The sequence below is a fragment of the Mugil cephalus genome, chromosome 1 (assembly GCF_022458985.1).
Source record: "Mugil cephalus isolate CIBA_MC_2020 chromosome 1, CIBA_Mcephalus_1.1, whole genome shotgun sequence".
In the NCBI taxonomy this organism is placed as follows: Eukaryota; Metazoa; Chordata; class Actinopteri; order Mugiliformes; family Mugilidae; genus Mugil; species Mugil cephalus.
This window is the reverse complement of record NC_061770.1, coordinates 18,238,454-18,251,881: the sequence shown is the minus strand read 5'-3', so window position 1 is coordinate 18,251,881 and position 13,428 is coordinate 18,238,454. Positions and strand designations below refer to the sequence as shown.

Genomic DNA, 13,428 nt, shown 5'->3' with positions numbered 1-13,428 from the left:
TGAGCCGCAGCAACGAAAGTGCACATACAAAATCTAATTTCTAAGTTACCACATCTAACCTGTGCGAACGAATTCTGTTCTTCTCTCCTGATGATTTTCTTTATATTTTTGCAGCAAATGTACATTTCCTATGTACAAAACTGCAAGTTCACGTCTCCCAACGCGCTGCCCATGATCAACTTCATGCAGAGAACTCTCACAGAGATGTACGCCCTGGACACACAGGCCTCCTATCAGCACGCCTTCATCTACATCCGACAGCTGGCCATCCACCTCAGAAACGCCATGACCATGAAGAAGAAGGTTGGTTGAAACACTTGTAAAGATGAATTTTATGGTTAATGGAGACAGTGGTTGCAACACTGTTTTGTCATTTGGTTTTTAATTTAAAAATGATTCTTGTCAGTAAAATATAAAATACAGTACTTTTATAAATTGTTTAATTCTTGTGCAGTTTCAGAATTTTTATCTACAGGACAAATCAATGCTTGTTTCTTACTGGTTCTTATCATTAGGAAACGTATCAGTCGGTGTACAACTGGCAGTATATCCACTGTCTGTACCTGTGGTGTCGGGTCCTCAGCACCCTGTACCCGAGTGATGTCCTCCAGCCTCTGATCTACCCGCTCTGCCAAGTCATAATTGGCACCATCAAGTATGTATACGGTTTTATTGCTTAATTTTCAGCACTTGTTAAATTATACACAGTAAAAATGTGTCCAGATTCATAGTGAATCCTCCCTCTACAGTAAATAACATGAAGCCATCTTCTTTCTAGTTGAGAGCTCTGCATCTATTGTAGTAAAGCCATTGATCTAAAGATGAGCTATTCACTCGAATTTAGTTTCACAACTCCCCAAATCTTTTTGCGAAGAGAACTTTTGTAACATTATTCTTATAATGTTTTTATTTTAAAGCAGGGCTACTTTTTTTGCTGTTACGGTAGTGTATAGAGGGTTACTTTCAAAAAAGGATCTTAAAATAATAAAAGTAAGATCAGAACAAACTGTTGGAGAAGGCAATGAATAAGAAATTGCTAAAATTGACAGATATTTCATGAGTAAGGAATATGTTGACAAGAAAAATACATTATGATGTACCTGAAGCTGGACAAAGAGCTAATAACAAACTCATCTGCTTTGTATATTAATTAAGAATAGGCCTCTAGTTTCTTAATAATTTAAACGCTTTCGCTGCTTAAATAACTACAATGTGTGAGTAAGTCTGTAGACTGTATTTAAAAAAAAAAAAAAAAAAAAAAAATCCGTTTGGGCTAAAATCAGTTGTGTTGATAATTTCTCATTTGGAAAACTGTTGTTGTTATTTGTGTCAGACGGCCACGGTGCTGTACCTTCACCCGCCAGCAGGTGGAGACACTGACCACTGTTGTGTGTCTTTCAGGCTGGTACCTACATCCAGATACTACCCTCTGAGGATGCACTGTTGCAGAGCCCTCACCCTGCTGTCCAGCAGCACCAACACGTTTGTCCCTGTTCTGCCTTTCCTCTTGGAGGTAAGACTCCACGAAGGTCCACATGTAGGTCTGTGTGTGAGAGAGACAGAGAGAGAGAGTCAGGTTGACAACACAGCCTGAAGCCCTCGGATAGTTTTCATTTATCGAGAATAAACAGTCAGTTGGCTGACTTGTCACAGATGGAAACAGTGAAAGGTAGATGTGATGAAATGTTCCGTCGGTGGTTTGCCGTGGAAAAACATCAGTGGCATACGAGATGCATTCTGGTCTCAACGGCCACAACTGAAGGAGCTCAGGAGGAAGCGTATCGAGAGGGTAGAAGTGCGCGAGAGATACCTTTTCGTTATCAGACCAATCACAGGTCACCAACCGACAACATTTGCCCGGGGTCAGGTGTTAATCACGTGACTCTGCGGTGTGTGTTTGCGTGTGCGACTGTGTGCGAGTGGCAGTGCGCGCAGTGAGTCTTTGTTGTGGTTTTCTGGAGAAGAGCAGCGTGCTGGCGACAGCGACTAGCTGAGCCCGCTGGGATGGTCAGCCCATGCCTGTCTGTGTGTGTGTGTTTGTGTGCAGTTTGACCGAAGCGATAAATGCACGGTTGTGGTTTACACTCTGGTCCTAACGCGCTGTGCCGACCACATCCTCTCTGCCTATGGCCGTCTCCCCACCTCTTTTCCCCCCTCCCCACACTCAGAGCCTCCTCCTCCCCCCTCACCCCCCCAGCCCCCTACAGCAAGCTGTGTTTATTTGTGACGCACAATACTTCCTGTGTTTTTTCTCCTCTACTGTTCCCCTTGTTAAAGGCAGGCTGAGGTACGCTGCTACTGTTTTAATTAGAGCAGCAGAAGCAGCCCCTTCCTCCTGTGTGTCTGTGCCTGTGTGTGTTCTCGTATCTCCGAGGGGGGTGTATGATTTGGAGCTTCCTGCTTCAGTAGCTGCGCGCGCGTTTGTGTGCGTACGTGTGTGTGTGTGTGTATGTGTGTGTGCGCAAGAGCGCACCAGGGTTGGCCCATGCCTTCCCACTTCCCCCTGGCTCCCCCGCAGACCGCCACCACATCCTATGTTTGTACAGACAGCACCGGCCAGGAGCGTTGCTCTGCTTCGCACACACACAGAACCCTAACGACCACACACACAAACGCACAGATACGGGCAGTCAGAAATAGCCTGATACACAAATACGAGACAGAAATTCACTTGCGCACTGTGGGCAGATGTGAAAGCTAAAGCTTATAGAGAAATAGCCCACACGTTGACTAGAATGTACCTTCACAGACTAAGATGGAAATGTGTCATCTCGGCAACACTGCAGTATTTAAAATTAAACGTGATGACGATTGTCACAACACACTTAGCAGATGAAAAGTATTTGTGGCTGTTATGACTTTGGAGAAAAGCGCAAAGGAGTTGGAGTTACTAAATGTTTACAAAATCAAATTTACTTATATATATTTATATATAAATATACACTGATCAGACATAACATTATGACCACCTTCCTAATATTGTGTACGTCTAACTTGTGCCTCCAAAGCAGTTGTGACTCATCAGAGAATAGACATGGGCCTTCTGAGGGTGTCTTGTAGTGACTGGTAACAGGGTGTTGTTAGCGGGGGTCCTTGGGTCCTATGGGTTGAAGGGAGGGGCCTCTGTGGATCATCCCACAGACACTTGATCAGTTTGGGATCTAGTGAATTTAGAGGCCAGGTCAACAGGAGCCACAAGTTGTTCCTAAACCCTTTTTTTTGTTGTTTGTGTCATACTGCATCCTGCTGTGAGTGTCATTATTATGGGGTGTGGGGGTGTCTGTTCTGGTCTGGGTGGGTGGCACGTGTCTAACCTAACATCCACACAAATGCCGGCTCCAAAAGTTTCTCCAGTCAGTGGTTTTAATGTTATGGCTGATCGGTACATAGAAACAGTCCAAAATAATAAAATTAGACATAAATAAAAAAGCTCAGCATCATCCATTCATGTCGCTCCTTTCTAGATCTTCCAACAAGTGGACTTCAACAAGAAACCCGGACGAATGAGCAAGAAACCCATCAACTTCGCCGTCATCCTGAAGCTCAACAAGATCAACCTCATGGAGAAAGCCTACAAGGTAAGAAATATTAGTGAGGGTTTGCTGCTGCCGCCGCTGTTCCTCGGCGCTCTGGGAAAAACAAGCAGCTGATCAGATGAGCGCTTCCAAGTTATTTCCATGTCGCTCCGTGACACTCAGCGCGAGGGGATTGAGGGCAGCGTGAAAGCCCCTTGGCAGGGCTCTAAAACAAGCCCCGAGTCGCCACGCTCACTGCTGAGGCCAAAAGGATTGTTGCGCGGCTCTCCGGGATTATCCCCCTTGCACTCCGCTCGCTAGGACCCGTTTTCACCGCATTCACCTGGGCAGCTGCCACCAAAAGTCTCACAAACGAGCTGATCCGTCTGAACCTCAACCCTTTATTAGTCGACAAAGGCCAGAAAAGTTTTGACAAAATGCAGCAAAAGCTGCAGATGGCATGTTCACGTAATTACATGTCTATTAAAGATTTAATTATTCTGCTATATTCACACTTTCAGTGTGTTGCAGTGTGTTCTTTGGCTGCGTTAATACATACAGGCTCCAGTTTAAAGTGGCGTAGACTTTTTAAAACTAGCGTGGCCTTTGAGGAGTTCTCAGGAATCCTGCACATCCTGCAGCGTAATCTGTGAGTCACCTGTTTTATAAACTGGAGGTGAAGAGTTACGTGACTGTTTATCCAGATAATAATACTAGACCGCTTTTTCGTTTCTCTTCATTCATTTCGGGTAATTACAAGTGATTTTGTTTTTGTTTTTTTTCTCTCCAGGAAATTATCTGTCCCAGCAACATTTTTATTTATTTATTTTTTTATATCTTCCAGTCGTCAGATAAATTTTAAGTATTGATTTTGGATAAATTAGGAGAACTCGTAATACTGACTGCAGGGAATTAGGCTGGTAACCGTCTTAGTTAAACTGTTATTGGTTTGACAGGTGGCATTTGGTGTCACAGCAAAGAGGAGACTGAGTTTAACACATCACCGAAAACTGTGAATGTAATATGTGAATGTTGCTGCTCTGCTGTTTTAGGAAGGATTGATCGACCAGCTCTATGACCTGATACTAGAATACTTCCACACTCAGGCCAACTCCATCGGCTTCCCGGAGCTCGCTTTGCCCACCATTATTCAGGTAATGGAACGTTAAAACGGGTCTCGGAATGAATTCACATCTGCTAGATTTGGATAATTCAATTACTTTATCTGTGTGCGTGTGTGTGCGTGTGTGTATACATCTGTACAGGACAAGAGTGTTAGAATTAAACTCGTTCAGTATTGTAAGTAGCAATAAAAGTGACATCATCATTGCCGGAGTTTAAATCCCGATTAGATGATTGAGGATGTGGTTGTGCTCCCCTCAAGGGAAATGACCACAAACCTCCTCCCGCTGTGTCTGGATGCATCTCATGGGCGGACAGGCTCATCCTTTTTTTTTTTGCTGGTTCCTTCTTTCTCATGCTCCCCCTCCATGTCCCTGCAGCTGAAAGCATTCCTGAAGGAATGCAAAGTGGCCAATTACTCCAAGCCGGTGCGCCAGCTGTTGGAGAAGGTACAGGAGAACAGCAGCTACATCACAGCGCAGAGACAGAAGGCCGCCTTCGGAGTGGCCGATGCCGCCGCTGTGGTGAGTGTGTGTGTGCGTGTGTGTGCGTGTGTGGGCTGGTGTGAAGGATAAAGGCTGCCTTGTAGGCTGCAATTTCATAATTTTACTCTTCTGTTTCCTGAAGCCGTGAATATTAAAGTGAGCAAAGGAGCTGTAAATGCAGAGAGAGGCGACCAAGATTAGACAGACGACACTGTCAAAAATCTTCATTTAAATGTCTGTTATCTCTGTCGCTGAATGAGGTAACAGTGGAATGAGATGCGGCCCACAATTTATACATCTGAGGTATTTTTATTTTCATTATTATGCAGTGACATATCTACACAAATGCTTCAGTAAGTTCCTGAAGCATTTATAAACATATGAAAACTGATTGCTGTTAGTGCAAAGCCTGCACTTCCTACTGCAGCAGCTTCACAATAAAAGCATTAAACTGGCAAAACGCAAACTGACTTTTATTGTGAAGTATTCACAGGACATGCCATGAGTTTGTCAGTGAGTTCAGGAGAAATTTATTGACCATAAAACAATAGCGTACCATAGAACAAAATTAGTTTTCTCCAAGCTTGGTGTGCAAAAAACGTTGTAGACGTGTAGACAGGCTTAGCCATAAGAATACCGCACATATTCCACTTCGTTTTCCCAGTGGTTGGATTTTTTTCTCAGTGTAACAGAGTGATTTTGATTTTATTGTTTATTTACTTAATTTTCATAAAATAGCAGCAGAAAACTGAGGAATTATTCCACATTTCTTGGTTTATAACACAAAAAGTGCTAGATGGATCATATTACAGGGTGTAATGGAAGGAGAAGCAGCAGTCACTGTGAGCTGGCTTCTCAGCTTAATAACCAACTCCTGTTGTTAACACGTGATTATTATTTTCCATAATTATTTCAGGTAGTTTAAACAGAAACATAAGGTACAAAAGACAAACGCAGCATTAAAAATTTTATTATTATTATAGATTTCATGCTTAGCTATTATTTAAAGTTACAGGACCAATTTAAGTGATGAAAATTGGTACGGCCTTACCTGTCTTATGAATATGTTGTTAATGGTGACTAGCCAGCCGTGGTGCAACGCGTTTATAACTGTTAAATAGTAATTATTACTCAATAATCAATACTTACGCTCAATAATTTACTAATATTATGTATAACCAGATCAGTTTAGCGGTTCTTTGCACTGAGAGTGACCTTTCTATAACACTGAGTTTAGTCATTTCCTTTTCAACCTACAGCGCCGGGTCTTATTAGTTTACTTTTTTACCACCCATTCAAAAGGCTTCAAACGACCTGGTGTGTGTATGCAAATGTAACAGTCCCACACATCAAAGGCCACGTTATGTGGAAATATCACAGCAGGTTTCATGCTAAGATTGGTTCTGTTCATTTGTTCACATCACATTTATGACTAAAACATACTTATAACACATTTAATTATTAGAGGTATGTACATGTTTATTCACAAGCCTCAAACCTGATGTGACATCACTGATTAAATATTCACATGCAAGACAAGGACAAAACTGTAAATGAATTAAGAAGTTAGTCATCACTGTCCCAGATTTCAGTCTCTACTGATACACATGATATTATTATAACTACTACTCGTCTTCACTGATTGCAAACTTAGAAATATTGTTTTATGTGAATGTTTGCAACGTGCATTCACAGGGCAAAGACAACTTTTTACTGACAAATACTAAAACTTTCCTTCTGGGCTCCGGTCCAGTTAAGGTAGATGCTTCAGGCCATCGGACAACTGGCCGCGAAACACTGCAGGCAGCGGCTGTTAATGGAGGATGCTTCCTTGTATAAACTCTACGAATCACCCTGTGGTTATTGGAAGCTCTTATGGGCTTTTTGAACCAGAGGCGCCGCCGCCACATTAATGAGCAGCCATTAGTCTGCGAGAGAGAGGGAGAGTTGTCTGTGTTGACTCGCTCTCTCGTTACGTTACCTGTCCGAACTATTCTGCGTGTTTTTATGTGCCTTTGCTTCCACTCAGAGTCTGGGTGTGCACAGCTGATTAATATTTAACAGCATTTAAGGGCGAAATTAAAGAGGACGGCCTTTGTGTAATTTAGCTGATGAGATGGTGTGTGTGTGTGTGTGTGTTAATGCAGAGCAGACAGACCGCATGGCACCGTGCCAGCGCCTGTCGCCGCGGCGCTCCGCTCAGCGGAGGCTGTCGCCATGGCATCGACTCCCTGGCATCGTGGCAGCAGTGGAGGTGTCACCGCAGGCGGAGGAGAGGGGACAGCCCTGCTGCTGCTGCCGCTGTGGAAAAGGCCACGGCCCCCCTCAGGCCACAAGCCCCCCCACTGACATGTCACCCAAACTGAGAGCTAGCCTAATTAATGATGCTCTGCCTCCGTCCAGGTCGCACTCTGGCGTCGATTATCTTTCTCACGTGTGTACGTGGAAATATTTACTTCTGTTTGCTTAAGACTGAATTCTCTTTTTTTTTTTTTTTTTTTTTTTTGGTGCGTACACCTCACCCATCTTAATAGCCAGGCAGCAAATTGTTGTAAACGTGTTGAGCTAACGGGAGCATGAGGCCACAATCTGCTGCTTCTATTGGATTTGTTGGTTAGATAATGTGATTGGGCCTAATCAATATCATCCACAAAGACCTTTAGGGGCTGCAGAAGATCTCCCCTTTCAGGCTTCTTCAATCTGCCTGTTTTTCTGGGTCCTCCGTCTCTCATCGCTCTCCGTCTGTCTCTGGTCAGTTGATGAGAATACGCGGTGTAGGATTGCTGTCGAAGCCTGAGCGGAAAGGGAAGGACGAACCCTCAGTGTTCACGCTAATAAGGCAGAGAACTGCGTCGTGTTCAGCCCAATATGTGTACGCACACCGATGCACAGATTTAAATACGTTCTCCAACGTGTGTGTTTTTTTCTCAGGTGGCCTGGGAGAAGAAAATCCAGGAGGAAGGGACTCCCCTCACCAGGTACTACACTCAGTGGAAGAAGCTGAGGGAGAAGGAGATCCAGCTGGAGATTTCTGGCAAAGAAAGGGTAATTATCCAACCAAAAAACTCATGAATCGCCCTTGGCATTTTCCTTTGTGAATGTCAGCGTTACCCACAAGAATTGCTCTTTTACATAAATCATGAAACAGTCATGCTGTATAGTGGGGAAAACTTCCTGGCATAATGGTTATGTTATGATGATTAGGGCCACCAAAGCTTAACCACTCACCCCATGCATTTTACTGTTTTTGTAAAGATGGAGGATCTGGACCTCCCCGAAATCAAACGGAGAAAGATTCAAGAGAAGAAGGCCGAGGACAAGAAGGAGTTTAAGGATCTGTTCGAGTCTGACAGCGACTCGGACGAAGAGAACGGAGGACTCAAGTTCAAAGGTAAGCTAACGGGTGCATCCAGTTTCCCCTCGGAACGTGCACAGCAGGCGCTCCGTGGATAAGCTTCCCGTCTCGGCCTCTAGGGGGCTGTATTTTGTTACGACATTGGGGGAAATCAAAGTTGGAAGGTGCTGACGGTTGAGTCCGGTTCCTCTGCTGCTGTCTGTTTGTGTGACATTCACCACGTTAAAGATTTTTTGCTGCACGAAGCCCCGATCACCTGCAGCGCCGTTACCACAAGGCTCCGAGATATTAAACATCCACAGACGCTGTTTCGGTGGAAATGAAAATTAAATCCCAAATCTCAGCTCCTCGGATAGTCCCCTTCAGTCTCTGCCAAGAGGAGCCGTCAGCCCGTTCATCCTTTAACCCCCGCGCGTCTCGTCCTCTCGGGGTCGTCCGCAGGTCACTGGCTTGCTGCGGCCTCTCGCTTTTACAGCTTTACACTCGGACACGCTCCAAGCAGAAAAAAGCTCTCCGCACAGTCACAGAGGAAAAGAGTAGGCGGCAGGGGGATTTTTATTTTTTTTTTTTAATGCATCTGGACTTCATTGTAGGGAGAGTCCCCACAAACGGATGGGCAGCTGCCGGCAAACCAGAGCCCCCTCCCCTCCTCTCCCCTGCCCTCCTCCTCCTCCCCCTCTTTCGTTCATCTTTCCTCCGCCCTTCCCACCCCTTGTGCACACACACGAACTGAAACTCCCCGACAGGAAGTACAGGCTTGGATCCCAGCGGGGGTTCCTAATTCAAACCAGCTCACTGGAACAGCCAGAGGTGGCCGCTCCCACTCCTCTTTCTCTCCCCCCCTTCTTTTTTTTTTCTCTTCTTCTCTCCCTCTCTTTCGTTCTACCTCTCTCTCGCTCTCTCTTTCTGGCCCGACCAGCTGCCCCCGCATGTCCTGGCAACACGTGTGCGCACACACACACACACACACACACACACACACACACACGTCTCGGCGGTAGCGCACAAACGCACGCCCACCACCTCGTCGGCCAGTCTCGAAGAGCCAAAAGCTTTTTGGGAAGCTCACCAAAGCTCTTTGTGGTCTCACACACTCCCGGAAAGAGGGGGAGTTTGAGAGGAAAGGGCCGATGATTTAGATTAATGTGTGTGCGTGTGGTGGTAATAAGTCATTCGGGTCATTCGGGGGCAACCTCCGCTGAACTCTGCGAGCGACGGCGAAGCGGGAGAGAGCGGAGGAACGCGCTTCGTCTAGAACTGAGATGGAAAAGGAAGTATTGACGTTTTTAATAGAGGTTGTTTATATGTGCGTACGTGCGTGCGTGTGTGTGTGTGTGTACCTGTGCGTTCAGCGCGGCGCACACAGGAAGTCGCTCTGTTTTCCTCCACGCCTGCAGCCTCTCATCACACCTCGACTTCAAAGCCCGTGGACCCCAGTTGTCCCTTTGGCTAAACAACACACGCAGTGTGCTCTGAGGATAGCACAACACGGTTTCAAGAAAAAAAAATTCCCAACTTCCCTGCCACGCGCACACACACACACACACACACACACACACACACACACACACCAGCCCTGCCATCATCATCGTGCCTGTGGAACCTGCCTGCTATCTCCATTTGCTATATTTAGGCCGTGAGCATAAGATGTCTGAAATTGCCGGTAGTAAACTGTCATGGGTGTTTGTGCAGCAGCGGCGGCGCCTGTAATCGACTCTCAGTTCCATCTCAGGAGGAAATAGACACTTCCAGCTGCCTCTGATACCTGGCCCACATATCCGCGTCTCCTAAGTCCTCAGACGTCAGCAGCGCACCAGCACAAACTTAGTGTTTGAGTGTCTGAAGAAAGTAACGTCAGACAAAACTCGGTGCAGTGTAACGTTCTATACTGTCTCCCCTCAGGTAAGAAGAGCAGCCGTGCGGCAGATGACGACGACGACGACGATGATGATGATGAAGATCTGTCTGACATGAGCGATGACGAGGGGATGGAGGGAGGAGACTCAGGTCAGTAGAAGGAGAAACGGAGCAGTAGCTCTCACAATTTAATCATTTTCAGACATTTAAAAGGTATAAATTTGCTCATGTTCACAGCTATAATAATATATTGGTGTATATATGCTCACATGTCAAAATATGACATATAAACACAAGGGAACACAGATACACTCTAATGTAGCAGCCCTGCACTAAATGCCCTTTCGTGACTGTTGGAACATTCACGTTATAAACAAAGTGGACTTGTGAAGTGTCTCAACGACATTTCAGCTCATCCAGGGGTCCAGATGTTCCCAATAAAAAGGAAAACCTTCCAACTGGATGATCGTTCTGTCCTCAGATGTAGTTAGTGGTGCTGTTAAACTGTTAACAAATAAAAGTGTCTCGGTTATTTACCCTAACCTTAGACTAGGCTAAAACGAGGTGGTCAAAATAATAGAAACGTGTCAGTACAACACAGCTCATTAGTGCTACAAACCACAAAATGAAAACACAGATGAATCAACAGCTCTCTCAGTCATTTGACACCTTCATGAAGCTAAGAGTTAGTGTGGGACCGTTGTATTGAAATGCATTCACTAGTGTAGTGTATATGCTCCTTAAATATGTGGCCATATGACTGGTACTGAGTAAAACTTCAGTTTTGTAGAGCCGCGACATTAAGTCATAAAGGGATAAAGTAACGGCACGTAATTCGTTTGCGACTATTTCCCTCACTGATTGTTTATGTTTACTTTTGAAGCATAAACTTGAAAGTTTACAGGACTTGAGCTTCTCCAATCTGAGGATTTAGTTACGGCTTTATTATGACTGGACAACTGTGACACACATTTTCACTGTCCTCTCCTTTTGGTGGTTGCATCCATTAAAATGAACAGACTAATAATGAAAATATTAATCGGCGACAGCTCCAACCCTTGGCTTTTGAAATGAATACATTTTTGCCGTCACATTATCTAATTGAATCCCTAGAATAAATAAATAAATGAGAATGAGAACCACCTGCTTAGATGCAACATTTAAAAACAAAGTGTCAGTCTACAAACTAAAAACGTAATGACCCTGAACGACAACATCCAATTTGGCATCAAATCTGTGTCATCAAGTGTGAATCTACTGCTATTTAATTCAGGGTAAACGTTCAGTTACCATCAGCAGTCGAGCAGGTTTATATCCGTGTATAAACAGGTAATGACAGACATTGTGGTTGTGCTACTATAAATGATGTCCAAATATCCTGATTTCCGTCAAGTGCACACGTACTGGTTAGGTTTCTGATGTTCCAGTGTGGCTGCATGTGAAGTTAAACTGCTCTCTGTCTGTATTTCAGATGAGGACGATGATGGTGAGGAGGAGGAAGGAGATGAAAAGGCCTCGAAGGCTCCTAAGCCGCTGTCCTCCTCTGCTCTGATAAAGCTGGCAGAGGGAGACGAGGATGTGGTTGAAGACCTGGAGCTATCTGATGAGGACTGAGCTTTATGGACTTTAGTATATTCTCCACTGTAACCCTCTACGCTTAAAGTATTTCTGGACTATTTTCTCTCCACTTTTGAATTTTGTATTGCTTCACATGTACAGTACAAGTAAAAAATCACGATGTAATTTTGTTAAGCGTTGAATCTAAAGACGGACTTCAAGAATCTTGTTTGTCTGAGAGTATTATTTCTTATTTTATTAATTGACACGTGTAAGCTGACGCACGAGTGAACCTGAAACGTGTCACTTGGATCCTTTTATACGTGTGCACACCTGTAGGAGCCCTCGGGTGGGGGGTTGTATGAACGGACTGTTTGGAGGGAGCTGCGAGTCTGGCTGAGCCGGGCCAAGCCGAGCCGAGCCGAGCCAGGCTGGGCCGGCCAAGAGGAGGGGGGGGGGGTACAGAGAGGTGGGTGTTGAGCCCCGAGGCAGCAGCGCTGTGCCAGGCTGGCAGGGTGGCGTCTGATGCTGTGCCAAGTCTCTCTGCCCAGGTGGTAGAGCAGCAACACAGGCTGGTCTGTTTCTGTGCCAAATCCTCACCCACCCCCTGCCCAGTCCACTGTCTTCTCTGTGTATTCACATGCTCAGACACAGTTTTCCTACCACATCTTCTCCTCTTTTTCACCACCGAACCGAAGGTGACGGTGGCCTTGCCGGGCGCGTGCGTTCGCCCGTGTGCGACGCGGGACAGCAGAAGAGGTTGAAGACTTTGTTTTAAAAGGTATAAATGGAGATTTGAGAAAGACTTTTGTGTCATCGCGCTTCCTCTGTAGCGGTTTTCAGTGAATTCAGAACCTCCGGGTGGAGAGGCCCGCCTGAAGCGAGGGAAAGTCCCAGCAGAGCGTGCACAGCGTGCTTCTTTGAAGGAGGAAGGTAAGTGCGAGCGAGGGCTGCTCCCGGTTCGGTTCCTGTGTGCATGCGTGCGAGGAGGGTCAGGTTTACCCCCGCAGGCAGGGAGGCCTTGGCCTGCGGCTGAACCTCACACTCTTGACAGCGGGCGTTGACCTGAACTGTGCCCCCCCCCCCGCGCCCCTCGGTCGCCTCCCCCTTTTTTAACACGCACACAATGCACGCCGGGAGACCACATGCTCGCTCCTCCACGCTTTTACAGAAGAACCACAAACACCTGAGGAGGAAAAGGCATCTGACGCACGTTGTCTGACGCAAGCGCACAAACACGAGAGAGAAGAGAGCAGAGGAGTTTCTTCAGGATTTATTTCACCTGTGCGGTGAATAGAAAAATAGGATGAAGACAAAACTTTTGAAGGGAAATCTAGAGACCATTTTTAATTGCTTGCGTAGTTTAAAAAAACAAAAAAAAAACAAAAAAGAAATTCAAAACATTTGCATTAAGAGCTTTGTGCCTTTCTTTTCCCTGCAACCAAGAGAAAACAAAGTAAAAGTATCTTTGGAATCCGTTTTAAGGACTAATTTCCATACATATCATAATCTGCTTTATCTACTACATCAAAAGTCC

The 13,428-nt window shown here is 45.4% G+C and overlaps 1 protein-coding gene across 2 annotated transcripts in view; it reads left to right on the top strand.

Annotated features, from left to right (window-relative positions):
* Positions 1 to 13,285, top strand: part of noc2l (NOC2-like nucleolar associated transcriptional repressor) — a 16,207-nt gene extending 2,922 nt beyond the window's left edge. For both annotated transcript variants that reach the window (XM_047606808.1, XM_047606816.1), the window contains exons 10-19: positions 115 to 303; positions 516 to 655; positions 1,402 to 1,513; positions 3,465 to 3,578; positions 4,568 to 4,669; positions 5,018 to 5,161; positions 8,054 to 8,167; positions 8,378 to 8,513; positions 10,380 to 10,484; positions 11,806 to 13,285. In XM_047606808.1, the coding sequence (XP_047462764.1) occupies positions 115 to 303; positions 516 to 655; positions 1,402 to 1,513; positions 3,465 to 3,578; positions 4,568 to 4,669; positions 5,018 to 5,161; positions 8,054 to 8,167; positions 8,378 to 8,513; positions 10,380 to 10,484; positions 11,806 to 11,948 (1,299 nt within the window). In that variant the 3' untranslated portion in view covers positions 11,949 to 13,285. The remainder of the gene's footprint in view (positions 1 to 114; positions 304 to 515; positions 656 to 1,401; positions 1,514 to 3,464; positions 3,579 to 4,567; positions 4,670 to 5,017; positions 5,162 to 8,053; positions 8,168 to 8,377; positions 8,514 to 10,379; positions 10,485 to 11,805) is intronic.
* The last annotated feature ends 143 nt before the right edge of the window (positions 13,286 to 13,428 follow it).